We start from the raw sequence: 26,221 nt of genomic DNA, 5'->3' as shown, positions 1-26,221 counted from the left end.
TCCATAGTGGTAGGTGCTAGGTAATCGAGTTTACCTATCGGGGCCATAGTTTATGGAGTCGCATCGGGCTCTGTATACAACCAAGTCATGCCAGGCACGGGCGTGTGAAGGCCGCATGGAGCCCGCATGCGGCGGCCAATGGACTAGCAGGCCCTTGTCGTGTGTAGCGAGCATCGAGCTGGCAAGGGCGGCGAGCAAGCTCAGCAGATGGCCAGAGGAAAATAGTATATAGAGCGGGCAGGATCGGCAGCAGGACACGGCCTCACTCACCGAACAACAGTCTTGGCCACCTCATCCTCCAGACAACTCCTTTGGCTGTGACTTGACGATGCCTCTCAAGAACGTGCTGGCCATTGTTGGCGCTCTGCCACTTGCCTCTGCTGTGGGCTGCCCTTACATCCAGGGCAATGGCAATAACCACCCAGCTCGCTCTGTGATTGCTCACCCAGAGTCAATCCTCGAGCCGAGATTCAGCCCTGATGGGCCTGACTTTGGCAGATGCCCTCGCAAGAGCGCCGTAGCTGGCGGAGGCACTCGAAGCAGCCAGTGGTGGCCGTGTGAGCTGAACTTGGCCGTGTTGCGCCAGAACTCGGACAAGACAAACCCCTTTGGTGGCCGCTTTGACTACAGCGCTGCCTTTTCCAAGCTCGATGGTACGTTCAATTTTATGCTTTGATCCATCTGTGGAAGCCTATTCCATACTCTCTCTGTATACGAGCTAATGCCTATCTGTTGCTTATAGTCGCTCAACTCAAGAAGGACATCACCGCCCTGCAGACCACCTCTCAGGACTGGTGGCCCGCTGACTTTGGCAACTACGGTCCCTTCTTCGTTCGTCTAGCATGGCACAATGCCGGTACCTATCGCGCCATTGACGGTCGTGGAGGAGCCGGCATGGGACAGCAGCGATTTGCTCCCCTCAACAGCTGGCCCGACAATGCCAACCTTGACAAGGCTCGTCGTCTGCTCTGTAAGACTCTCCATATTTGACAGGCAAGGATCTGTGTCAATCATACTGCGTCATACTAACGCTGAATATGCAGGGCCCATCAAGCAAAAGTATGGCAGCTCACTCTCCTGGGCTGATCTGTTCGTCTTCGCCGGTAACACTGCCATGGAGAACATGGGTTTCCCCACCTACGGCTTTGGCTTTGGCCGTGAGGATACCTACCAGTCCGACGAGGGTATCTACTGGGGTGCTGAGCAAGATATGTTCCCCACTGACGGAAATAACGTTGTCCGTTACAACGGCAGCACGGACTTCACTGCACGTGCTGATCAGCTTGAGAGTCCTCTTGGTGCTGTCAGCATGGGTCTCATCTATGTCGACCCCCGCGGCCCCAACGGCAACCCTGATACCAAGGCCTCTGCTCTGGATATCCGTGAGACCTTTGGTCGCATGGGTATGGATGATGAGGAAACTGTTGCTCTGATTGCTGGTGGTCACGCCTTCGGCAAGACCCACGGTGCTGAATCTGGCGATGATGTCGGCCCTGAGCCCAACGCCGCTCCTCTCGAGCAGCAGGGCCTCGGATGGAAGAACACCTTCGGTACTGGCAACGCTGATGACACCTTCACCAGTGGTCTTGAGGTTATCTGGTCTCGTACCCCCACTAAGTGGGCTAATGGTGAGTGCCTCTCTCGAATCTATCACCAAGGAGGCTACACTATATGCTGACATTCTCCAACAGAGTTCCTATTCTCTCTGCTCAACAACAACTTTACCCTTGTCCAGTCCCCCGGCGGTGCTCCTCAATGGGAGGCCCAGGATGCCAATGCCACCTACCCCGACCCTTTCATTCCTGGCAAGTTCCGCAAACCTACTCTGCTTACCAGTGATTTGGCTCTCCGAGACGACCCCATCTACCACAACATCTCCAAGACCTTCCTGAACGACTTCGACTACTTCACTGAGAAGTTCGGTCTCGCCTGGTGTAAGTTGGGCATCTCATACAACTCAAAAAAGTGGTGGATATGACATCTAACCTGCCACAATAGACAAGCTCCTTCATCGTGACATGGGCCCTATTTCTCGCTACCTTGGCCCTGAGATTCCTAAGGCAGCTCCCCTGATCTGGCAGGATCCTCTCCCTGCTGCTTCCGGATACAGCACTCTCAGCGCTTCAGATATCACATCGCTCAAGCAGCAGATCCTTGCAGCTCCCGGCCTCAATATCTCCAACCTTGTTACCACCGCTTGGGGATCAGCCTCGACCTTCCGTATCTCTGACAAGCGTGGTGGAGCCAACGGCGCTCGCATTGCTCTACAGCCCCAGGTTTCATTCGCCGTCAACAACCCCACTCGTCTGCAGACTGTTCTCAAGGCTGTGAGTAAAGCCGTTTGTGTTCTCTATTAACTTTTCACTAACGCTCCTCCCTCTTTAGCTGAAAGGAATCCAGTCCAAGTATGCGTCAAGCGGCAAGCAGGTATCTCTTGCTGATCTCATTGTCCTTGGTGGTAACGCCGCCATTGAGAGCGCTGCCAAGGCTGCTGGTGTCTCTCTCACCGTGCCATTCACCGCTGGCCGAGTCGACGCCCTCCAGAACCAGACTGATGTTACTACTTTTGCTTACCGTGCGTCTACACCCATGCACTCCTGCCTGCATTCGCTTATGTGAACTATTATACTGACTTCTATACCATAGTCGAGCCCCAAGCTGATGGCTTCCGCAACTACGGCAAAGGCACTACCCGATCTCTTACTGAGGAATTCTTGGTTGACAAGGCCGCTCTCCTGACTCTGAGCCCCCCCGAGCTGACTGTTCTCATTGGTGGCATGCGTGCTCTCAATGCCAACTTCGACGGCTCCTCAACCGGTATCCTCACCTCTCGCCCCGGCCAGCTCACCAACGACTGGTTCGTCAACCTTTTGGGCTCGTACTCCACCTGGTCCGTCGTCAATGGCACAAACGAGGAGCGATTCCAGAGCGTTGACCCCAAGTCTGGCAAGGTCCAGTGGACTGCCAGCCGTGCTGATCTCATCTTCGGCTCACACCCTGAGCTGCGTGCCATCGCTGAGGTCTACGCCGGCTCCGACGCTGGCTCCAAGTTCACTACTGACTTTGTTGCTGCTTGGTCCAAGGTCATGAACCTTGACCGCTATGATGTCAAGGGACACCTTGGAGCTTTCTAAATGCATGATAATTTCTAATTAATGTACATAAATTACCAGAGAGGCTGCATAGTCATACACCTTCTTAATGACTAGATTAACAGGGCACAGCTGCCATAAAGATACATGTCATAGATAGCTTCAGTTATTTTAATGACCATTATTTACAAGTTCAATCCACTTGCTCTCCAGCTACCAAAACTTTTGTTGACTTACGAACATGGCCTAAACGGCCGACAAGTTGTATCTGCCACTAATCTTTGAAGCCCTCATACACGCCGCAATTGTATTTTTCTTTTTCTTTCCTTTTTTTTTACAGTAGTACAGCTGAAGATACAGAACGTTCTAGACCTGGCCTTTACTTTCTTGGTTGGTAAAGTTGATTTGGCCTAGGAGTTCAGCTGTCCATGAGTATAGCTGAAGGACAACGGTCTCTACCACAACCATTGATCCCCATCCACACTCAGCCAATCGCTTTTGGCTCTCCCTGCATAAGGAATATGATAGTGCTCCGTAGCTGCTCCGTAGTTTTGTTTTGGGCAACACAATGTCTCAGACTAATGAGATCGCCGCATAATGGCGTCTTTCAGGGGCTACGCTAGGCGGGTAGTTCAGTTGTGTCTTGATGCTACTGGTGAACGAGAGCTAGTAAAAAGCTCTCTCCGCCATTTCATCTACCGGATGGGTCCGCGTTGAACGGGGTGGCTTGAAATGCCGCGTGCCCGCGTGCGTTGCACGGGCGTTGCTTTTCTTAATTATTTTCAATTCTTACCTACTTTGTAAAAGGATTGCTCCGTATGGCTCATACAAATTTCGCGCAATTTTATGCTTTTAAATTGGGGCTGAAGGCCAGTCTCATACCTGCCTGGTCCCCGAAATTTATCAGGCTCCGAGGCTGGCGTGTGGGTCAACAGCACTCTTAATTCTCTGACTATTGTGAAATAATCCTACCGTTGCCATCTGATTTGTCAGTTCTACTTGTGCACGTGGAATATGCGCTAGGTATCGAGCTGCATATTGCCATGAGGAGTTTTGAGAGAAAGTTTACAACAGTCTAGCCATACATGCTTAGAGACTCAATAGAAATTGGTTTAATATCCTTAAGGATTCCTTCTCACTCATTCGGGTAATAAATACTCCAGCCCAATCCAGATATGGTTCGGCCCGGTGCCGGCTCCCGAGATGCTAAACAAGAGCGTCGAATGGGAGCAAACACCAAATACGGAGTACTCGGCACAACTCATCACCACTCGCATCCCAGCTAATTCGAATGTTGTCTAAGTTTTAAGCTCAACGCCCGCAGAATTAATTTATACTTAATTCCTTCTGTGCTACCTCCCCTTGCAATGTTGGGGAGAATCGGCTAGATGATGCTCCGGTGACATGCAAGTAACACAGGCTAGCAAGTAACACAGACTAAATGCTGACAGAAAACCAAAACCGATTTTCTCCCCATGGCACTCACGTCGAACAATTGTATACCAGTTTAACCTATCATGTAAGGTGTGAATAATCATGGCAGCCCAAGTGGTAGGTCAGCAGGTGCTTGATTCTCCGCTTGGGATCATGGTTAGTAGCGTCGTTGGTGTATTACTATTTATAGAATTATTATTGGTAGCATTTGACAACTCCATATTGAATGAATCAAAGAGTCGAGTTACTTATATAATAGAGGAGAAGCTATTCATGGCGTGCCTATATTCAGCAGATACTCCTACCCAATACCAGCTCTATAACATGCAATAATTCTCTACTAAATGCTAATATTTGGCCTTGAACATCCTTGTACACTGTTCGTAAAGAAATAGCTTAGTTATTCCTTGTGAGAACCCTGGCAAAAATTCTGGTCTGTATCATCAGTGGTGGACATTTTCTAGATGGCTTACTCAGTCCTCGTGCTCGTAGCTTGATATAGAAGTCATAATACTTGTATTATCCAGATTAAGGATGTCAAACTGTCAGGCTCCGAAGAGGGTGCTGATATCTCAAGGGCTGGCGGAATCAAAAATCGCAAACGCATGGACTTGGGCCAGAACAGATTAGGATACTACGCTCATGGAAGTACTAAATCCATTTTATTTATAATCCATGTCAACGTACGTAGTACATACTCCGTAGATGACATTGGAATTGCTAAGCAATTGCGGAGGTTGATAGATGACGACCCTGCTCTTATGAGACCCACAAGCTATTCTCGCTGCGGGTAATTGCATTTCCCTAAATGGGGGCTATACTACGTAGCTGTGCTATGGATTCTCTTTTCGGCCTCGAGAGACTTGATTTAGAATCTTTTGTCGAGCTAAGGCCGGCGACATCAATGATTAGCTCTACGGATAATGCAGTATTTTTATAAATACTACGACTCAATCCCGCGGCTGATATGTCCTTCGATTTTGATTACGTTGTTGTTGAGAAAGTGCCGGCGAGTTTTACGCAATGAATAGGAAACTTGTCTATGAATATATAGCTACGTGCCCACTCAGGCCTAACTTTCTACGAAGCTCCAGATGAAAGTCGAATGAATTTATTTTGCCCACTCTGTAGACAAGTCGGGAACGCATATCTGAATCGACTCAAACACATACAAACACATCTGCGGAATCCAGCTTGTCATGCCGCTATTAAGACCACAGAACATTTCTAAGATACCGTGGGTCTATAACCCTTGTCGTCCCAAAGTCGCTCATCTTTTTTCAATCTTCAAACAGTTTTGTCAACTCAAATCCATTCGATATAACAGCAACAGTTGGCACCTGTTGGATAAACTCCGTTATAGATACATGTGACATGTTATTTTTGCTGCTTCCATTTTTGTTCGAGGCACTGTTGATTCCTATTGATTCCTCTTATTGGGTCTTTTTACCCACCGTAGTATTGGACATCTCCCTATTTATGCGTGGCCGCGATTTGTAGTGGTAGATTCTTCTGAGCAATGAAAGCGACACACCACCCAAACCACCAAAAACACCGATCCTAGAGCAAGAAAAGAGCTCAATCTTATATTAGCGTAGATATGATGGGCTCAAGGTTTATTATGTTACGATCAACTAACAGTAGAATCAACTAATCAGATTAATGTCAGGTTGAAGACAAATTCTTTTGGTAGAATTAACAGCTAAACACTAAGTGCAATCGAAGGTTGCAGTTTGTTTACCGATTTCGGCTAGGGGTTGCTGCTCTCTTATTTGAACGTGTTTATCTAAGGGAAAGGTTTAAGCATAATGACTGTTAAGCGATGATCTATCTATTTATATATTTTTCGATCATGGGCACATTCACCAACGCGTCGTCATGATGATGGGGCCGTTTATAGCACAACACTGACATGCTTGAACCTCGTTAAACCGTCCATCTCATTGATAGATTGCGATATAGCCAGGAATACAGCGAGGGTTATTGTTTCTTCTTTAAAAAGCCATACCCGTCTCCCTGATGAAAAGTAATTATAGGGTAGCCATCAAATAATTTTCAGCAGCGTCATATCGGCTAACTGAGATTTGAAGACGTCCAACCAATACTCTTTGGCATCCCGGAGTACCGTAGGAGGTTTCGATAATTCGAGCAACCCTAGTCGCTTCCATACGGCACAGCAATTTTGCTCATCATAGCCAATCTCGTTCAACAGAAGCAGTGTCAGTGAGCCCGAGTCAGGCCTTGTCGTGAGCATGAAGCACTTTACAGGAGTTCCAGAATCGACATGATCAGTTTCTGGCAGAGATGAGTCGTAGTCTGCGAATACATTGCCCACTTGCCTTTGCATAATGTCCAGTTCGTATAGATTAAATAATGGCCGTGGACCTTGATCTTCGTTCACAGATGACCTATACTGGATTGAAGTCGATATAAGATGGCCACGTAGCAAGAGATGACCACCTCTAAGCTCGCCGGTTGGGTCTGCCTGGAAGGGTAAACACTTCACTTCTTCGAGTTCACACAAAGGAACCAAGCCATTTCCTATATCAAGAAAGTGAATGGGGCCCAGTGCCGAGGCCCAAGACCATGTTGGAGCTCTCCATACTTTCGGGCGTTGTCGCCATTCCATATTCTCCGTCGAGCTGTCGGACGTGGTTACTTTATACCATGCCAAATCACACAGCAAAGAATTCTTCCACATTCCAGCAGCATATTCTGATTTTGTATATTGCTGAAAACTCTTCGCGATGCCTGACATTGCTGGGAAAATATCACTCTCAAAGGTAAGAAGAAGTCTCGTATAGTCCTCTACCAACATATGCCAGACTTTGATGAGTTTAATTTCATCTAGCTGCTTCCAATAATCATCGTTAAAAACTGATTTGTGTTTCATTTTCCGCTGCGCCTCCATCGTAAGAGCTGTATCAATAGCTCCACCGCTGGTCGAAGAAGAAGAATTCCCAGTGCACTGACAGGCAGATTCCTCTAAGCACTCCCATGAGAGCTCTTGTGGTCCAAAGTGAAGAACTCTTGAGGCCAGAAGGCGCTCCTGAAATATCCACCCACGATTAAAAGTTGGGAGGGGAGATTTCTTGACAAGCCTTTGGTCCATGTATCCAGGTAAATGTGTAAGAGATCTACGAAAGCATAGTGCAGATCCTGGACTTAGAGATGGAATAGGAATTGTGATGGGATTTGACTTTTCGTCAATTCCGCCAAAAAGACCATCTTCTGAGCTGGGCGACTTGGATGCAGAGAGTACGAGATATGCGTTTTGGTAGATTGAAGCCATCTTGGCGGCTTCTATTCTCCAGTCCTGTTTGTCGTCTTGTATGATGCACAGGCTGTCGATCCACAACAGAGATATTCCTAGTTTACGCACATAGGCGATAGAATCTTGAAAAACGGGCGGCAGCGAACTCCATGAGATCTCGTCTTTATGCGAATCAAGGTTGGCCGCTACTGTTTTCGAAGGTTGTGAAGCGCCCCAGCAGTGGCTTAAGCAAGCATACTTTGGTACCGCGTTGGCTTCGATATCAAGTTCTTTTAAACGAATGAGGCTGCTGTCCGTAAAACCCACGTCAAGGATTCTCCTCGGTAGGGTTGCCGCCAACTTTGAGCGTCTCTGATTGCATCCATGGCTGTTGTCGCATTGTCTAAGTCTCTCTGCCACCCATTCGAAACTAGTATCAGAATTTGTATTCTTGGGTAGGTCTAAAAGCCCAACTGGTACATTTGGGAATAAGATTTCAAGTTCAGGTGTTTCTGATGGTGAAACCCACAATTAGTACGAAGCAGAATATGCGGCAAGTCAAGAAAGAGCACTATCATATCGCATAAGGTATCTCGTTTCTCCCCCTGAACGATAACACGTGCGTTTCCAATTGAATAGAGTCTTACTGGATGGTGGAGGGGCAAAAACGGAAATCTCCAGCTGGCGTGTAAACAGGGTGATGGTTAGGCTCTGCCCTGATGCCGCCATGTTTATGTCTATGCGGAGCCTTTCGACGGCATTCCGAAGCCGGGCCGCATCATCATCAATGACGCCATCAATGCCGGCACTCAAGACAGAGCATGAAAGGCAGCCGGACTGTCCACTATGGCGAAGGGCACTGAGGCTTGTGATAACCGCCGTAGGTCCGCGGAGCTTGTTTGGAGGATGATGGCATGCTGAGCATGGCCGGGTTTCGGAATCGGACTTGAGCGTAGAGTGCGACATTGTTTCTTTGTCAGCGGGTCCCAGTAGCTTGGGGAAGTAGCGAGCAGCTGCCATTATCATCAAGATCGGAAAATCGGAAGATCAACTCAGGAGAGCAGAGCAGAAGAGGCTTTCCCGAGCCCGATGCTTCGCCGCAGCTGCATCCCCACTTAGTAAGGCAGACAAAGTCCGCTAGAGACGCCACAAACTAATCCGAAAATGCTCAATCATATGAAGTGAGCTGGACTATTTCAATGAGGATGATTCTATTATTCAATATTAGCACTACAATCATGAGAAATGACTCGGTTGATTTGTGTATGTATGTGTAAACGTATAGTGACTCCTTACCGTCTTTTTAGACTGGATTGCAGCGATGCCGGTCGGATACGCTCTCCATTAGCCTGTCGTTAACCTAGACCATATGTAAATCTACAGTAGACTAGGCTCTGGATTCTCTCGAGAAGACTGACCGTTTGCCACAATGGTGCTGTGGCGGGCGCGTTGCGTCTTGTCGCTGGTTAAAGATTCGGCGCGAGATTTCAATTCTTGGCAATCTCTACACGTATTTTTTTTGTCCTAGTTCCTGGATGCGGGGCGGTGCTAACATCAGTTGATGCCCCTATCACGACAACCGTTTGCGTAAAGACGGCCAGCGCTAAGACTAAGAGACCCGCGCGGCGATGACGATGGAATGCATACGGAACGGGAATCAAATACATGTATAAAGCATCGGGTGCTTGCAGGGGTCCGAGCATCTGGACTTTCGGGCGCATCAAACACAGTGTCAGCTTGCGCCCAGGTTCAAACTTTGGGGCGACGAGCCAATCCAGAGCTGCGAGGCTCAACAGACTCAGCGCCGTCGGCCGCTATTCAGAGCCACAGGCTCGCGCCGCTGCAAATCGATTCATGGAGGGTGTCGTGTCTCCGTGTGCGAGTAGAGAAGCTGAAATTGGCTGCTGGCCTCAGGAGCTATTGGAGAGCCGAGGCCTGTGTAAGCGCATTTTCATCACCAATAGCCGGTAATTGACTTTAGGACTTGCCCATCTGCTATGCCAATCAACTAGATGGACAGTGTGGTGCATAAAATATGCCACCAATGGTCAATTATCAACGAGATGGCAACAAGGCAAATAAAATGCATTGTCTCATAGCCGGATGATCGGCGTATCATTGGCGCTCCGCCTTGGGCTATAGGGGCGGGATCGTCAAAGTCCGCCAACCCGACGATTTGCACTGCGCGTTAGCAAAGCCTCCCTCATAGGGCTCTCATAGGGCAGTTTAGCAGCTCTTGGGCCTGCATCTTGAGATGCGCACGGTGCAAAGCTCTTTGTTGGCTATGCAAGCCATTGGCCCCGTACAAGGTTTTTGGCTTGCTGCCAAGCGTTGGTTTGGCTAATACTCCGGGAGTCCGACCTCGGGTTACAAACAAACTTGCACTGGTTTAAGGTTATCAATGGCGTATAAACGTGCTGCTACTTATACAGAGTCTTATCTCATGCTATTTAACGCCGTCATTCTCAGCTACCTTGGTCGACTTGGTAGGCCATTCGATTAATCAAAAATGGCACAGAACGAAGACGCCAAAGAAGCTGTGGATGGGGCCTTGGAAAGAAACGAGATTTCCACCCATCAAGGCAATCAATTGTTCAACTCTACGGAAGACTATGATGAAGGAGAGGGATCTTCAGCTGAAAGGAGTCCTCGCGAGACTCACTCGAGAGATTCCGACAATGACGCCAGCACCTTCCCCTCAGCCTTGAGTCGCTCTAATACCTACGATGGGGAGTCTATAATGGAACAGGATGACAGGGCCGAGCTCAAACGCATTGCAACTGCACTATCTCGCCGCCAGTCTAGTGTTGCTGCTCCGACTCGCCGTCAGTCAGTTGGACTTGGTACCGTTGACGAATATGATGCCGCCCTTGACCCTGATCGCCGGGAGTTTGACTTATCAAAATGGCTACTTCGCTTCATCCGGGAACTTGGTGAAAAGGGTCTTTCAGATCGGCAAACAGGGGTCTCATTTCGAAATCTTGACGTCTATGGCTCTGGAGATGCAGTTCAACTCCAACAGACAGTGGGATCTGTTTTGATGGCACCACTGAGGATTGGAGAGTTTTTCAGCTTCGGAAAAAAGGAGCCAAAGCATATCCTGAACAGTTTCAATGGCTTTGTCAAAAGCGGAGAACTCCTAGTTGTCCTTGGACGACCTGGTTCTGGCTGCAGCACACTTCTTAAATCTATTTGTGGCGAGTTACATGGCCTAAACCTCGGCGAAGGCTCAAGTATTAGCTATAACGGCATCCCACAAAAGCAGATGAAGAAGGAGTTCAAGGGTGAAGCCATTTATAACCAGGAGGTGTGTTTTAACATTCACCCCCTTTGAATTTTCTTAAAAACGCTACTTTGCACTGGATACTTTTCTTTTACATGGACTGATAGCTAATTCAATACATAGGTTGATAAACACTTTCCTCATCTTACTGTTGGCCAAACACTAGAATTTGCAGCTTCAGTTAGAACACCATCTCATCGTGCTCACGACATGCCCCGCGCTGAATATTGTCGTTACATTGCCAAAGTCGTCATGGCCGTATTCGGGCTCACACACACATACAATACCAAAGTCGGCAATGATTTTATTCGAGGAGTATCTGGAGGCGAAAGAAAGCGTGTCAGCATCGCAGAAATGGTTTTAGCCGGCTCGCCATTTTCTTCATGGGATAATAGGTTCGTTCGTCCATCTCCAAACATCAACGTAGTATTATCTAACAAAAACGACTAGCACCCGAGGACTTGACTCAGCCACAGCTTTCAAATTCGTTCAAGCATTGCGAACATCTGCTGATCTAGGCAATCATGCTCATGCGGTTGCCATTTATCAAGCCAGTCAGGCCATCTACGACCTCTTTGACAAAGCCACGGTACTATACGAGGGTCGTCAAATCTACTTTGGGCCAGCAAACCAAGCAAAGGCATATTTTGAGAAACAAGGCTGGTACTGCCCCCCGCGCCAGACAACTGGGGATTTCCTGACCTCAGTTACCAATCCTGTTGAGCGCCAAGCTCGTGAGGGGTGGGAAATGAGAGTGCCTCGAACCCCAGAGGACTTTGAGCGGCTGTGGCTGCAGTCCCCCGAGTTCAAAATGTTGCAGAAAGATCTCGATCAATACGAAGAGGAATTTGGCGGCGAGCGACAGGGAGAGAGTCTTGCACACTTTCGACAGCAGAAAAACTACAGGCAGGCCAAGAGAATGCGACCAAAATCACCGTATATTATCAGCATTCCGATGCAAATCAGATTTAACACGAAACGTGCATATCAGCGCATATGGAATAACATGTCTGCTACCATGGCATCTACCGTGGTCCAAATCGTCATGGCTCTCATTATCGGTTCCATATTTTTCGACACTCCCAACAACACGGACGGTTTCTACGCCAAAGGTTCAGTTCTGTTTGTGGCCATCTTGCTAAACGCGTTGACAGCGATATCTGAAATCAACAACTTGTATTCGCAGCGGCCTATTGTCGAGAAACATGCATCATATGCCTTCTACCATCCAGCTACCGAAGCAGCAGCGGGTATTGCTGCCGATATTCCAATCAAATTCATCACTGCTACAGTCTTCAATGTTATCCTCTATTTTATGGCTGGGCTGAGAAGGGAGCCATCGCAGTTTTTCATTTACTATCTTATTGGCTACATCTCAATCTTTGTCATGAGCGCAATTTTTAGAACAATGGCTGCAATCACCAGAACTGTCTCCCAGGCCATGTCTCTTGCAGGAATCTTGGTTCTCGCTCTTGTCATCTACACTGGATTTACCATCACGGTGCCATCAATGCATCCTTGGTTCAGTTGGATCAGATGGATCAATCCAATCTACTATGCTTTTGAAATACTAGTCGCCAACGAGTTCCACGGTCAGGAGTTTCCCTGCGGCAGCAGCTTCGTCCCTCCATACAGCCCCCAGGTCGGAAATTCTTGGATCTGTCCCGTCCCAGGCGCTGTTGCAGGTAGCGCGACTGTAAGCGGAGATGCATTTATTGCGACCAATTATGAATACTACTACTCCCATGTTTGGCGCAACTTTGGTATCTTGATGGGCTTCCTGTTCTTTTTCATGGCCATATACTTTATCGCTACGGAGCTCAACTCTTCCACGACAAGCACCGCTGAGGCTCTTGTTTTCCAACGGGGCCATGTTCCTGCACATCTCTTGAAAGGAAATACCGGCCCTGCTAGAACTGACGTTGTGGTCGATGAAAAGGGAGCGCATGGAACCGATACTGCTGACTCCAACGTCGGCGGATTAGAGCCGCAGCGGGACATTTTTACCTGGAGAAACGTTGTTTACGACATTAAGATTAAAAATGAAGATCGAAGGCTTCTGGATCATGTATCTGGTTGGGTAAAGCCAGGTACGTTAACTGCACTGATGGGTGTTAGTGGTGCAGGAAAGACGACTCTTCTCGATGTGCTCGCGCAACGAACGACAATGGGCGTTATTACCGGCGATATGCTTGTAAATGGCAGACCGCGAGACCCCAGCTTTCAGAGAAAAACTGGCTATGTCCAACAACAAGGTAAGTTTGAAGATGAGCTTTGCTTCTTTCTGGACCAGTATTGACCAATGGAATCAGATTTACATCTCGAAACCGCCACAGTTCGCGAAAGCTTGCGATTCAGCGCTATGCTACGTCAGCCCAAGTCTGTCAGCAAAAAGGAGAAATTCGCATTTGTTGAAGAAGTCATCAAGATGCTCAACATGGAAGAATTCGCAAATGCTGTTGTCGGTGTCCCAGGCGAAGGTCTCAATGTCGAACAGCGCAAACTGCTCACCATCGGAGTTGAGCTCGCCGCCAAGCCAAAGCTACTCCTCTTCCTCGACGAGCCGACCAGCGGTCTCGATTCTCAGAGCTCATGGGCCATTTGCTCGTTTCTTCGCAAATTGGCCGATTCTGGCCAGGCAATTCTCTGCACCGTTCATCAGCCCAGCGCTATCCTCTTCCAGACATTTGATCGTCTGCTTTTCTTGGCCAAGGGCGGAAAGACTGTTTATTTTGGAGACATTGGTCAAAATTCTCGTACCCTGTTGGATTACTTTGAGGCAAACGGAGCGCGAAAATGTGGCGATGAAGAGAATCCCGCCGAGTATATGCTTGAAATCGTAAACAAAGGAACCAATGATAGAGGAGAAGAATGGCCCTCAGTTTGGAAATCCGGTTCAGAGTTTGAGAAGGTCCAGACTGAGCTTGATCGCATTCACGAAGAGAAATTAGCCGAGGGCCACGGTGCGGAAGATGCTTCATCCCAGTCGGAGTTTGCCACGTCCTTTGGAGCTCAGCTCTGGGAGGTGACTTTCCGAATCTTTCAGCAATATTGGCGAATGCCTGCCTATATCTTTGCAAAGTTTATGTTGGGGACAGCCGCCGGTTTATTTATTGGCTTTTCCTTTTTCGATGCAGATTCTTCATTGGCAGGGATGCAGAATGTAATCTTTTCAGTCTTCATGGTCACGACTATATTTTCCACCATTGTGCAACAGGTAAGATTCAAGTGGCATAGATATCTATTCATTGATGTGGGCTAACGGAGCATCTTCAGATTCAACCTCTCTTTGTTACTCAGAGATCACTCTACGAAGTCCGCGAACGCCCAAGCAAAGCTTACTCATGGAAAGCATTTATACTTGCAAACGTGTTTGTTGAGATTCCTTATCAGATTATCATGGGTGTTCTCGTATTCGCTTGTTTCTACTACCCTGTCGTTGGCATCCAGAGCTCGATCCGCCAGATCCTGGTGCTATTATACATCATGCAGCTCTTCATCTTCGCGAGCTCATTCGCGCATATGATTATTGTCGCTATGCCGGATGCGCAGACAGCCGCCAGTCTCGTGACCTTCTTGGTGCTAATGAGCACCTTGTTCAATGGTGTTCTGCAGACACCATCTGCACTACCAGGGTTTTGGCTATTCATGTGGCGCGTCTCTGTCTTTACGTATTGGGTAGCTGGCATAGTTGCAACGGAGCTCCATGGACGACCGATTGTTTGTTCGGAAAATGAGTTGTCTATATTCAACCCTCCATCGGGTCAAACTTGCGGCGAATATCTGGCCCCATTCCTACAGCAAGCACCGGGACAGCTACAAAACCCATCGGCCACAGACCAGTGCCGCTACTGCCAACTCAGCAATGCAGACCAGTACTTGGCTGGGTCAAGAATTTATTGGAGCGATAGGTGGCGTAACTATGGCATTGTTTGGGCGTACATTGCATTCAACATCTTTACGGCGATTACCCTGTACTATCTATTCCGGGTCAAGAAATGGAACACCGCCGGCTTCAGATTTAGCTTTCCGTGGGGGAAGAAGGCGGGAAAGAAGACAAACTAAAATACGACGAAAATGGCTCATAGTCACGTCCAATGCTAACATTGGTCATCATTTTTTGCGTCTTTGATCTAGCGGCCAAAATAGGCATCAACATTTTCGTTCTCTTAATATACTGGTTTACGGCGCTTGAGCAGTAGTAGTGCTGACTTAAGAAGCCTGGGTATACTCTTTTCATCATCACATGTAGATTTTTCATAGTCAACAATAGATTAGCTTAATTACTAAGACTCCTTTTTTGTAACCGATGCTCGTATTACTTTACTACCTACGGTAATTTTCCTGCTGGCTTGGCACCGAACGAACTGCTGGCCCAACTTTTAGCGCAGCCACTTACAAAATGAATCTTCGTTCGTCTTGCTTTAGGAAAGGTAACGTTGGTTTTCTAGCAAGGTACTAATTCGAGGGTTTTATATAAAGCTCTTTGGTAAGGCGAGACAATAGAAGCTCGTCTAGAAGCCAGAGGACAATAATCGTGTTGTAGAAAAATTCTAATGGATGTTGAATATCTAACAAGGCGGGCGTTGAACTGGATTAGCAAAAGACGGCTTTATTCCCTCGGCTTTTTGGTAAAATCTCATGTCCTTCGCTCAAACACGATAATCCAGCACTTGGTTATAGAAGTCCTTGCTTGCAGCTGACGTTACCACTAAATAGAAAATGAAACACTGTAAGATAAATTTCAATAAATTCAGTGAGGCAAACTACAAAAATTCGTATAATTCAGCTCGTTCGACGGTTTGATAAACGTCACACTTCTTTTGGTGTGGCTGACAGCCTCATATGTGTGGGTTGCGTTAGATAGAATAAGCAGCCATCCCAAACTCTTCGGCCAACAAAAGTCCCGGGGTTCGCTCCTACCGGAGATTTGACCCCAGCCAAGACACTCCTTTAGGAACAAATATGCCGTGTTCGGGAATATGTCTGCCAAGAACGTAAGAAAGGAAAAATACTCGTGCAGCGGAGAAGATTGCCGAATGATACGTCGGACATTAGTGTGGTCAAATAGATATTACACGTAGAGCTGAAAATAGTGCAGCATAGGGGGAGGCGAGCCAACAATAGGCAATGATTATAGAAGTTGAGTAAGCATGCAAGGAATAATAGTTTTATTGAAGTGTTTTATTGTTTTGGCTTTTCCTCGGGGCGCTTTGTAAAGGGCGGCAACATCAGGAGTGGCTCTGCTGGCGCGGAAATGCCCATTCTTGACCAGGAGAGCCGCGAAGCGCGAGTTCGAGTGAACGACGAGCGCCAATGACTTGTTAAGGCAAGGCGCGGGCTGGCTCGGTAAATAAAGAAGTTGCCAGCGATGCTACTACGAAGAGAGGCATCATGATTTTGGCTAATTGCACTTGGCCGTCCACTGTGGCACCATAAACAGTAGGGGTACATCGCCACAGTGTCATCATGCTCAGATTTATGCACTGTACAGTTGCCACATATTTCGATTATTAAATCTTTCATGAGAGCATCCTGGCTGAAGTGGGATAGTAATGACTCCCTAATATTGTCACTGACTCTTCAAGGAGGCGGTGGGCATGAGAGAAGTTTCAAATGATAACATATACCGTGCTGCCATTTCTCCCTGGAGTTGCACGTGGGCGAGTCCTGGCCATGGGTCCTCGTAGGGTTACACAGATGCTTACCAGGGTGTCAGCAGCACTGCTACTGTACAAGAGAAATGGCGCTACTCCATACTGTGCCAGGTATTGGATACTGTATGGAGTAGGTAGCAGGTACTCTATGAAAGCATTACGGAATATGCTTGCCGAGAATTTGAATCCAAGAGCGAGCCCTTAGTTTCATGCCTGCTCATAGGAAGACGTATGTATCTAGTTTGTAGGTTATGTAAGAATAAAGAAGAAAGCTGAATATAAGAGCACCGTTCTAGGCTCTCATCCAGCGTAAACGACGAGTTATCACATATCAAAAAAAAAAAAAAAAAAAAAAAAAAAAAAAACCCATGCCGACGTTGTTGCATTTGGCCAGCTCTAGGCCTTCGCTTGCCTGCTCTAGCGGCTTGCTTTTGTAATGGATGTGAAATAGGCATACTTGTAAGTTGCAGGATCGTTGCTACCTGGTACGACTAACCGTAGTTCAGAAGTCGTGATAACCCAAGGATAGATGGTTGCACACGACTTTAGTAAAAGGGCTCTTTTAAACTAAATCCAGTTAAAGCTCTGCTTTGCATCGGTCTAGTGAATTGTCCCTGCAGTCGGCTGTGCGTTCCGTTTCTTTTTTGAGGGTCACTAAAGTCGTCTAGTGGTGGTAGTTGGAGAGGAGGAGAAGAAAAAAAAAAGTCGCAGTAGTCCCTGACGAACATATGCTATTGCTACTGTAGCAACTAAAATTTATCTTGTTCCTTGGCCTCTAGTCTTCTCTAGCTTCTGTCTAGCTTCAATCCACCGTTAAAGTGGAAAGCCTCTGGGCTGCAAGACCCAGTAGCTAGGCTGGATCGAGGAGGCTATTCTGGGCGACTTGATTTTCGTCTTTATTACGGGCTGATCATACCGATGGCGGACCGTGGCTGTCAGTGGCCCGTCCCAGGGCAAAAGAGAGTGTTACCCTGACTCGCGCAGAGTTTACAAGACTCGATCTGAGAGTCTCCATCCGGCTCTTGCCATCGCTAGCCTACGAGATGTAACTTGTGTGAGACAACCGAGTGTGGTTCTCATGACAAAAGGCCGAAACAAACGACAAACGAGATCATTTGATGTCAATAAACGTCCCGCCTGCCCCAAGCTGCTGGTATCGGCATAAGGCCTGCAGGTTTTGGAAACGGTAGTTGGCAATACGGGGTAGTCGAAGGAATAGCGATGCTACGCTGCTAAGGAACAGGCATAGACCAGGGGTGAGTACGAACTGCATGGCATCCACCACCCAGAGATTCTGGCACTATGCGGTCTTGGCATGCATGCAGAACTGAAAGACAGCACGTCTGCTGTAAGCAGGTTCAGGGGATCATTCAATAGTGCTGCAGACAGCGATTCAGCTTTGCCAGGGGGTCGCTGCGCACGCTCCCCCTGCGAAGCTGTCATCAAATCTCCAGCAAACAGAGCCAGATGGAGGGGCACATGGCCTGTTCGCAGATGCCTGCTGCTAGCGTTTGAAGCTTCTGCGCTGGGTCGTGTCGGAAAGGCACCGCGAGCTTTTTGCTAGTTGAGAATAGGGAGGCAATCAAGCGCGACTCCCTTGTGGCTGTTACGAATGATTTGAGCTGTGGCGCGCGCGCTGAGCCTTTTTGGGGAACTTAGGCAAAGGGCCGCATAAACTGCAGCGTCTCTCGCTTTATTACACGAGTCGAGCCAGGGCCATTGCTTTGCGGGTGGCAATGCTTGAATCAACATGGCATGGCTTATTAGTCGAGCTGATTAGGCGTTTTTCCGTGATATGAATATGGGGGTTTTGAAAACCAGGGATAGGGGAAAGGGCTGTGACCTGAGAAACGAAAGAAAGAGGCCGAGAGACAGAAGAGAGGGAAGAAGGTCGCGACGCCATGTCAACGAAAAAAAGGCTCAGACTAGTTGAGCGGCTGATGTTGATAGTGCTCACGGCCCACGAAAGAAAGCAGCGGCGCCATCGACGGCTCGACAGCCCGCGTCATCTTATTTTGAGGCGGCCTCTGCTATCCGTGTCAATCATTAGAACCCATCTGTCGACCGGTGCCAGATCCGGGTGTGCTGCAGCCGACCAAATGTCCAATCCCTGGCAGCCCCTCAAACAGCCATCCTTGTTGATGATGGGGAAGAGATATGCAGACGCCTATCATACTGACTGCACTATGGCAAAGAACAGCAGTTGTTTCCGAGATGTGCGTATTTTGTCACCTTGCAGATGCTAATCCTGATCAATACGGCCCTTTTCGTGGAGCCCGTCAAACTTTGGCACATGAGGAGAGAATCAGGCACAATGCCAAGTGTCAAGGGCTCGCTTATAGTTGTGGCCCTTGGCGTCAGTCAACCAATGAGCAAAAGACTCGGCCAATTCTCCGTTAAAAAAAAAGATGCTTCTTTTTCAGCCAAGCCATAGCTTTCCCCAAAAAATTGAAGCGCTCAGCCCATCAGAAGGACGCTGCTGAGCCGTGTCGCCGTCGCTGCGAGGCCCGTGATTAGGTGGCGTCGTGGCTGGTCTTGGTAAGCTTTAGGAGGTTTAGGAGGCCCCCCGGCTAGCCTATCGGATTGCTCTGTGGGATGTCCCAGTAGACCGGTTTTGGTATCTACAGCGGACTAGGCAAGGTGCAACTGTGATGATGAACACTGGCTGCGGCGATAGCATGAAGAACTCCACCGCGAAGCGGGTGGTGGGCTAAGCCATCAAGTGCCGGAACGAGTAAAGGGCCATACAGCCAGCTTGTGGCCGTCGGATGGAATGAGCAAATAGGAGATTTCATCATGGTGGGCACTAGAGTTTTTCCCTTCTCCCCAGGCCGCGTTTTCTTGCTTCTCTCGACTGGACTTTTGGCATCCGAGCTAGCAAGGCCGATACGGCTGGCGTCTCTGGCTGTTCCAGACGCACATCTTCTGGAACCGCCTCTCCCACCCTTTCCTTGCATGATCCTGGCTTAGATGAAAATGCTCTGCTTGTAGAAGAATTTGTGGGCTGGTGGCTTTGACGGAGCCTCCCGGCACAACCCCAACTGTTCATTCCATACATATCAGTAAGGCCCTCGCCACCCACACTGAATCGATCTCTCGGATATCATTAATTTACTTTTTTTCCTTCTTTTCTTTCTTTCCTTCCCGGCAGTATTGCTGCCTCTATTTTCTTGTTGAACTGCCTACATGTAGGAGCAACGTTTGTATAATACGCACACGGTATTCCACGGGTGGATCGCGGACGACGTTTCGCACACACGTCTTACGGGCGTGTTTCTTTTCATCCTAAATCACGACTGCGGGAGCCAACAGTAGCAGCAGCCCTCTGCTTACCTGTGGATAATGGTGGACTCTCGCATTCAACAAGCCATCGCGGATGGCAATGTTCCACCGGGCATCACGGCCGAATTCTTGAGCGAGAGCCGTGACCGAGCGTCGATTATCGGCATTGTTTTCGTCACGGCCCTGACGTTTATAGTCGTAGTCACACGGCTGATATCCCGATCACTTATTGTACGGCGCATTGGTATTGACGATGTGCTGGCCGCAGTGTCACTGGTAAGTACATTACAGAACCGGAGTAAGGCGGTAAGCAAACAGGCATGGAGAACTGGACTGACTCGAGCCTTTTTTTTTTTTTTGTATTCACTAGGCCCTGTTAATATGCTTCGTTGGATTGAGCATTGAGCTCATCAACCTGGGCTCCGGCAGGCATTTTGCCTTTATCGAATACGTGCTGGATGTACCCACGGTCCTTCGGACGCAGGTGCTGGATTTCGTTGCGCATATCATCTACACGACGGCCCTCTTGCTATGCCGCATATCCGGTCTGGCATTCTACTACCGAGTGTGTGGGCTTCACAACAACTTCTTGATAGCCATCAAGGTAGTCTTCGGCATCTTGGTCGCCGGTTTCCTCCCCCAGATCTTCCTGCTCATCTTCCACTGCAAGCCAGTCACGGGCTACTGGCCGTATGGGTGGGAGCCTGTTGCTCCTCGCTATACTTGCCTGCAATGGGGTGTGGTGTACAGTGTCAACTCGTCGGTGTCACTGCTCTGCGACTTGCTTCTCTTTGGCATCCCCATTGCGATGCTGCGGAGTCTAGAGATGTCCCGTAAGCGTAAGATCCAGCTGGCCGGCATTCTGCTTCCGGGTATCGCGTAAGTGGCTGATTTCTTTTTACTTGTTCGCTTTGGGTGACATTGAGCTGATTAATTCTATGCAGAGTCATTGCGATTTCGATTACTCGACTGGTTCTTGTTATCCTCGGACAGTGGGAGACGGACGAATCATGGTCGTACGACCCCATGTTGGGCGTGGAAGCATCCGAGATAGGAGCTACTCTCATCGCCTTGTCGGTACCTGGAGCCAAGCCGCTGTTTGATAAGGTCTTCTTCAAGAAGGATGATTCCCAGACAAGCGGCGCATCCCACTACGGACGCAAAACCAGCTCTTTCCGCTCTCGAGGAACTGCTCTGAGCAACTTGAGATTCCAGACGAACAGCCAGCACAGCATACTGGGAAGCCAGGAAGACGAGGGCCCCAAGTATGCTCCCGAGACTTCGGCAACTGTTGGCAGCAGGCATAACAACGACGGAGATGGAATCTACGTTCAGGTCGACTTTGATATCAAAGAGGCCCGAGTGAATACGAACACTACGCCGAGCCTGAATAGTCGATAGAAAAAAGTTTTGCTTTCCTACTCAGCTATGGATTCCTTTGTTGTGCGCGTCTTTTTGTTTTGTCTTGTTTTATTTTTTTTTTCCCTTCGTGCCACCAATTTTTTCCCCCTCATTTTGGTTTATTGCGTTACTCAACACATAAACTTGTAATGTTTACACCCATCGATATGCCCCTGCAGTTATGAAGGATGGGAAAAGCAGCGATGACGATGAGCTACATGTACATGTAATTAGCTCGAATGTGGGAAGGGTTACATCTGCTAGCTTCGGCTAGTGGCCGTTCGTTGTATTGGATAAAGCTCAAGCAAGGAGATATTGATACCCGGATGGACAGCTTCTATTTTTTTTTTTTTTTTTTTTTTTTCAAGCCGCCTTCTGATAGTCCCATAGAAAACATGGAGAGAGACGAAATGCGCGGCGGAATGTGCATGAATGAGACAAAGTAGTACACACACGACTAATGGCCCCCATGTGCATGCTAGTGCCTTTGTGATATGTGAGAGTTGCTACTGTAGCAGATGGTTACATGCAACTACTGCCAGGCACTAGTAAGAGGTGCGCCGCTGGCTTAGTGCCGTGCTCAGGGCCATGTTCGATACGACATGCAAGTTCGGCGAACTGCCATCTGGCGATAATGACCAACAGCTTGCCCAAACGAGACGTGGACTCCACGTGGCCGAGTCAGTTGCGATGCACGAAGCTGGGGCTAGCTGCATGCGGGACGAAGAAAGGGGACGAGCTGTGCCTGACTGACGAGAGCTGTGCCGAGTTGGTTGGTTGGTTGGTTGGTTCTGAACTGATCTGCTTGAGCAAATGTGGGTGGTGATGTGCGCTCGTTGACGGCGCCCACAAGCCACGCGGGTGGCCCAGCTAGATCGGCAGAGTCAACTGGAAGGGCTCTCGATTCGCTCTTTGCAGTCTTTGGCAAGGAAACTAGGTCTTCAACGGGCCTCTTGAGCCTGCATTGGCCAACAGCGAGCGGCATGGGCTCGACCTCGACCTCGACCTTGTCCCGGTCCAACTGGCTCCATCGTCCGATGATTTCGCCGGCTCGGCCGGAAGACGCAGCGCTCGAGCCACCGCCTACTTGTACGTGCCCGCTCTCTGCTCTGTTCTGTTCTGTTCTCTCAACCCTCTTTAGAAGCAAACGGGGCTTCTTCAAAGGATCTTTGCAGATGTGGTTCGTGGGCCTGGGCTTTGGATGAATCATGGCGCAGCAATGCGTCCATCCATCCATCTATCTGAACCACTTCAATGTTTGCTTCTTGCTGCCTGCGCGTCTCTTCCATCAACATAGCATGTATGTACTCTATATCTGGCGCAGTTCCCAACTACTACCTACCCATTCATGATGTTCGCCGATGAACTGGGCGAGCTGCTCTGCTCATTTCTTTGTCTTGGCTAGCACCGCAGCTAGCTGCTAGAAACTGGAGATGTCATTTCCATCAAGTGCACCGGCAGTGATGCTGTCGTCCAAACTACACGTAATTGCAGCTTAGCGTCTCGACATATACGCCCTCCTTCTCGAAGAACAGAAAAAGAGGAGGCGACTCAACTCGGCTAACACGGATTGGCAGCAGCAGTGATGAGAAGCGGGCAGACCGTTTGGTCGACTTGGCCTCTTCTGGCGCTGCACCAGAGCCGCTGCTCCCTCGATGCCGCCTCTGGAATGGCCTGCCCTGAAACTAGCAGCCTAGAGCTCCATCTGGCGCGCGTGGCCAGCAGGGAACAGGCCCCTGTAAGCAGTCGCTAAACGCGCTGGAAATGCACTCCGACCGCTGCGCGCTGCGGCTGCCCCTCCCCAAAATCCCAGTGGCGGGGGGCTGCATGGGCTGTGTTTTTGACTCTGTCGCCTGCTGTTCCCCATTTCATGTCCATCCACGCATTTTTCCAGAGCATACTTTGGGGAGGTTGACTTTCCCCCCATCAGCATTTTATGGAGATGGGCTTCGTTCGCGCAGGTTAGCCGCAGCCGTCTATCCGATCGCTGCGTGGCGCACCTCTCTTGGCGTAATTGCTTGATCCATTTCGCATTGATGGAAGCGGCAAGGCTTCGGTTTGCCCACCGCCAGCTGATGATTCCTTGCTAGTGGCGACGCTGCAGCTGCGAAACCAACGTCTCGTCTCGGTCTCGAGTTTCGCGGCTTCGCCTTCGTTTCTTCCTCTTATAGTCTCGGCGAGAGCCTCCCCTTTCCCTTTTTCTTTTTTTCTTCCTCTTCTTTGCTCCTCCTCACCCCCCGCCTCTCCTCTCCTCTCCTCTCTGCCTGTTTCTTTCGCCATGCGCTCTCAATTCGCCTGGTCGGCCGCCTTCGTCGCGGGCGTCGCGGCCCTCGACGTCTCGCAGGTGTTTCCCATGACGCCCAACCTGATTCCCCTGGAGAAGAATGCCGGCTCGGACAACCTGTTCCCCATGGCCGACTGCTTCGGCTTCAAGCTGCACGAGGCCACCATCGACCAGATGCAGGCGGCCATGGCCAACGGAACGCTGTCGTCGGTGCAGCTGGTCAGCTGCTACATGACGCGCCAGTTCCAGACGCAGCAGTACCTCAAGTAAGTTGCGCGATTGACTCAATTTCGCTTACCAGATGGATGGATCGATCTGTCTGCCGTGCCGTCAGGTCGATCTCGTCGGGCTCCTGGGCTGGACCGTGATTGGCCTGGGCGCAGCGCGGGTGGCTTGCCGTGGTGGTGAGACAACAATGGCTGGACAAGGGAGCGATGAATATTGAATCCTTTCTTTTCTTGGCGCATCCTCGCTCACATAAGCCGTGTCCGTCTTATCTGCCCATCTATCTATCTATACATCCATCTATACATCTACCTACCTACCCATCTATTCTACCTATATACCGATATCTCTACATATCCATCTTGACCCCCTTTGGATCATATCAGCTAACCATCTTCTCTTCTCTTCTCTTCTCTTCCAGCGCCATCATCCAGATCAACCCCGACGCCTTCGCCATCGCCTCCCAGCGTGATGCTGAGCGCAAGAAGGGCAAGGTCCGTGGCCCGCTGCACGGCATCCCCTTCATTGTCAAGGACAACATCGCCTCCAAGGACAACCTGGAGACCTGCGCCGGCAGCTGGGCCCTCCTGGGCAACATCGTGCCGCGCGACTCCTTTGTCGTCAGCCAGCTGCGCGACGCCGGCGCTGTGCTCTTTGGCAAGGCTGGTCTCAGCGAGTGGGCCGATATGCGCAGCAACAACTACTCTGAGGGCTACTCCGGCCGTGGTGGCCAGGTCCGCAGCGCCTACAACCTGACTGTCAACCCTGGTGGCAGCAGCTCTGGCAGCGGTGTTGGCGTTGGAGCCAACGTCATTGCCTTTGCTTTGGGCACAGAGACCGACGGAAGTGGTGAGTCAAGTTTAGATAACGGGTCTGCTTTTCCCTTTTGCTGATCGTGGAATTTACTCTCTATAGTCATCAACCCGGCTCAGCGCAACGCCATTGTTGGTATCAAGCCTACTGTTGGCCTGACTTCCCGTGCTGGTGTCGTTCCCGAGTCTGAGCACCAGGATACCGTCGGCACCTTTGGCCGTACTGTCCGCGATGCTACCTATGCTCTTGATGCCATCTACGGCGTCGACCCCAGAGACAACTACACCCTCGCCCAGCAGGGTCTGACCCCCAAGGGCGGATACGCCCAGTTCCTGTCCAACCGCACTGCCCTCAGGGGCGCCACTTTCGGTCTCCCCTGGAAGAGCTTCTGGGTCTACGCCGATCCCGAGCAGCAGCAGATCCTTACCAGCATCATCAAGCTCATCGAGTCTGCCGGTGCTACCGTCATCAACAACACCGAGATTACCAACTACCAGACCATCGTCAGCCCCGACGGCTGGAACTGGGACTATGGTACCACCCGTGGCTTCCCCAACGAGTCCGAGTACACTTACGTCAAGGTTGACTTCTACAACAACATCAAGACCTACCTGTCCGAGCTCAACAACACCAACATGCGCTCTTTGGAGGATCTTGTTGACTACAACAACCAGTTCACCGGCTCCGAGGGCGGTTACCCCATGCCCAACGGCACCCCTGCTTTCTGGTCTGGTCAGGATGGTTTCCTCGCCTCTCTTGAGACCAAGGGTATCAAGGATGAGACCTACTGGCAGGCCCTCAACTTTTGCCAGTCTTCTACCCGCAACGGTATCAACGATGCTCTCACTTACAACGGCAAGAAGCTGGACGGCCTTTTGGTCCCTCCTGATGTCGCTCAGAGCATTCAGATCCCTGCCCAGGCCGGCTACCCTGCCATCACCATTCCCGCCGGTATCCACTCTGACTCTGGCATGCCCTTTGGCCTGGCTATCCTGCAGACTGCCTTTGGTGAGGCTAAGCTGATCAAGTACGCCAGCGCCATCGAGGATTTGCAGAAGAACAGCAACCAGCCCTACAAGCGAACCCTGCCCACCTGGCGCGGTTACCTCCAGAGGAACATTCCTGTCCCTCTGTAAACCTATCTGAAAGAAGAGGCTTTGAGTAAAAGCGTTATGATATAATGCATGCTTTCTTGTATATACCCATACATATATGCACACACATATAAATAATATCAAGTATTAATAGATATTTCAACACACTATGAGTGCAATATTTCCATGTGAAGAGACACGATAGAGGTATATATATGCAAAGGCGCCAATCTTGCTGCCAGCTACACAACAATCGGCCCAAGCCCCTGGAATAGCTATTAATAAGCTTTAAACTAACCCAACTAACGCGATTATCCATTGATGTCATTCTTGAACTTGTTTCCCTACTTAATTTAATCTCGACCAGCTTCGATCGGTTGGCCTATACTATAAGCTTAAGACG

The 26,221-nt window shown here is 49.5% G+C and overlaps 6 protein-coding genes across 6 annotated transcripts; 4 read left to right on the top strand and 2 right to left on the bottom strand.

Moving 5' to 3' along the window:
- Positions 1-240: 240 nt before the first annotated feature.
- KATG2 (Catalase-peroxidase 2) lies at positions 241-3,291 on the top strand. The gene is made up of 7 exons (XM_024902661.2): positions 241-653; positions 743-970; positions 1,044-1,628; positions 1,692-1,934; positions 1,999-2,327; positions 2,386-2,575; positions 2,647-3,291. The coding sequence occupies exons 1-7, from the start codon at positions 329-331 to the stop codon at positions 3,132-3,134; spliced, it is 2,388 nt and encodes a 795-aa protein (XP_024758226.1). The 5' UTR covers positions 241-328; the 3' UTR covers positions 3,135-3,291.
- Positions 3,292-6,195: 2,904 nt separating this feature from the next.
- On the bottom strand, positions 6,196-8,841 carry TrAFT101_006563 (uncharacterized protein). Its single transcript, XM_066127808.1, has 2 exons — positions 8,427-8,841; positions 6,196-8,291 (listed from the first exon to the last, which is right to left on the bottom strand). The coding sequence occupies exons 1-2, from the start codon at positions 8,803-8,805 to the stop codon at positions 6,571-6,573; spliced, it is 2,100 nt and encodes a 699-aa protein (XP_065983921.1). The 5' UTR covers positions 8,806-8,841; the 3' UTR covers positions 6,196-6,570.
- Positions 8,842-9,517: 676 nt separating this feature from the next.
- TrAFT101_006562 (uncharacterized protein) lies at positions 9,518-15,368 on the top strand. The gene is made up of 5 exons (XM_024902660.2): positions 9,518-11,086; positions 11,186-11,457; positions 11,513-13,317; positions 13,375-14,279; positions 14,339-15,368. Exons 1-5 carry the CDS (start codon positions 10,289-10,291, stop codon positions 15,125-15,127), a joined length of 4,569 nt encoding a protein of 1,522 aa, XP_024758224.1. The 5' UTR covers positions 9,518-10,288; the 3' UTR covers positions 15,128-15,368.
- A 4,158-nt stretch (positions 15,369-19,526) lies between these two features.
- On the top strand, positions 19,527-21,848 carry TrAFT101_006561 (uncharacterized protein). The gene is made up of 3 exons (XM_024905370.2): positions 19,527-20,277; positions 20,372-20,880; positions 20,946-21,848. Exons 1-3 carry the CDS (start codon positions 20,062-20,064, stop codon positions 21,400-21,402), a joined length of 1,182 nt encoding a protein of 393 aa, XP_024758223.1. The 5' UTR covers positions 19,527-20,061; the 3' UTR covers positions 21,403-21,848.
- Positions 21,849-22,108: 260 nt separating this feature from the next.
- TrAFT101_006560 (uncharacterized protein) lies at positions 22,109-23,855 on the bottom strand (the record flags this gene model as incomplete). Its single annotated transcript, XM_024903295.2, has 1 exon — positions 22,109-23,855. Exon 1 carries the CDS (start codon positions 22,637-22,639, stop codon positions 22,109-22,111), a length of 531 nt encoding a protein of 176 aa, XP_024758222.1. The 5' UTR covers positions 22,640-23,855.
- TrAFT101_006559 (uncharacterized protein) lies at positions 22,514-25,982 on the top strand. Its single transcript, XM_024908489.2, has 4 exons — positions 22,514-22,702; positions 22,808-23,952; positions 24,333-24,760; positions 24,827-25,982. Exons 2-4 carry the CDS (start codon positions 23,681-23,683, stop codon positions 25,858-25,860), a joined length of 1,734 nt encoding a protein of 577 aa, XP_024758221.1. The 5' UTR covers positions 22,514-22,702; positions 22,808-23,680; the 3' UTR covers positions 25,861-25,982.
- The last annotated feature ends 239 nt before the right edge of the window (positions 25,983-26,221 follow it).

The sequence above is a fragment of the Trichoderma asperellum genome, chromosome 4 (assembly GCF_020647865.1).
Source record: "Trichoderma asperellum chromosome 4, complete sequence".
Classification (NCBI taxonomy): Eukaryota; Fungi; Ascomycota; class Sordariomycetes; order Hypocreales; family Hypocreaceae; genus Trichoderma; species Trichoderma asperellum.
Note: the sequence above shows the minus strand (reverse complement) of the source record. Positions and strands in the feature narration are given on the sequence as shown.

What these genes read in the sequence shown, in the direction of transcription:
- KATG2 (XM_024902661.2), top strand. Translation starts at nt 329, where the DNA reads ATGCCTCTCAAGAACGTGCTGGCCATTGTTGGCGCTCTGCCACTTGCC. An exon ending in TGCCTTTTCCAAGCTCGATG is followed by an intron (nt 654 to 742) that starts GTACGTTCAATT and finishes TGTTGCTTATAG; the next exon opens with TCGCTCAACTCAAGAAGGAC. An exon ending in GAAGTTCGGTCTCGCCTGGT is followed by an intron (nt 1,935 to 1,998) that starts GTAAGTTGGGCA and finishes CTGCCACAATAG; the next exon opens with ACAAGCTCCTTCATCGTGAC.
- TrAFT101_006563 (XM_066127808.1), bottom strand. Translation starts at nt 8,805, where the DNA reads ATGATAATGGCAGCTGCTCGCTACTTCCCCAAGCTACTGGGACCCGCT. An exon ending in TTTTGCCCCTCCACCATCCA is followed by an intron (nt 8,292 to 8,426) that starts GTAAGACTCTAT and finishes TTTCACCATCAG; the next exon opens with AAACACCTGAACTTGAAATC.
- TrAFT101_006562 (XM_024902660.2), top strand. Translation starts at nt 10,289, where the DNA reads ATGGCACAGAACGAAGACGCCAAAGAAGCTGTGGATGGGGCCTTGGAA. An exon ending in TTTTCTTCATGGGATAATAG is followed by an intron (nt 11,458 to 11,512) that starts GTTCGTTCGTCC and finishes AAAAACGACTAG; the next exon opens with CACCCGAGGACTTGACTCAG. An exon ending in TGGCTATGTCCAACAACAAG is followed by an intron (nt 13,318 to 13,374) that starts GTAAGTTTGAAG and finishes CAATGGAATCAG; the next exon opens with ATTTACATCTCGAAACCGCC.
- TrAFT101_006561 (XM_024905370.2), top strand. Translation starts at nt 20,062, where the DNA reads ATGGTGGACTCTCGCATTCAACAAGCCATCGCGGATGGCAATGTTCCA. An exon ending in TGCTGGCCGCAGTGTCACTG is followed by an intron (nt 20,278 to 20,371) that starts GTAAGTACATTA and finishes TGTATTCACTAG; the next exon opens with GCCCTGTTAATATGCTTCGT. An exon ending in ATTCTGCTTCCGGGTATCGC is followed by an intron (nt 20,881 to 20,945) that starts GTAAGTGGCTGA and finishes AATTCTATGCAG; the next exon opens with AGTCATTGCGATTTCGATTA.
- TrAFT101_006559 (XM_024908489.2), top strand. Translation starts at nt 23,681, where the DNA reads ATGCGCTCTCAATTCGCCTGGTCGGCCGCCTTCGTCGCGGGCGTCGCG. An exon ending in CAGACGCAGCAGTACCTCAA is followed by an intron (nt 23,953 to 24,332) that starts GTAAGTTGCGCG and finishes CTTCTCTTCCAG; the next exon opens with CGCCATCATCCAGATCAACC. An exon ending in CACAGAGACCGACGGAAGTG is followed by an intron (nt 24,761 to 24,826) that starts GTGAGTCAAGTT and finishes TACTCTCTATAG; the next exon opens with TCATCAACCCGGCTCAGCGC.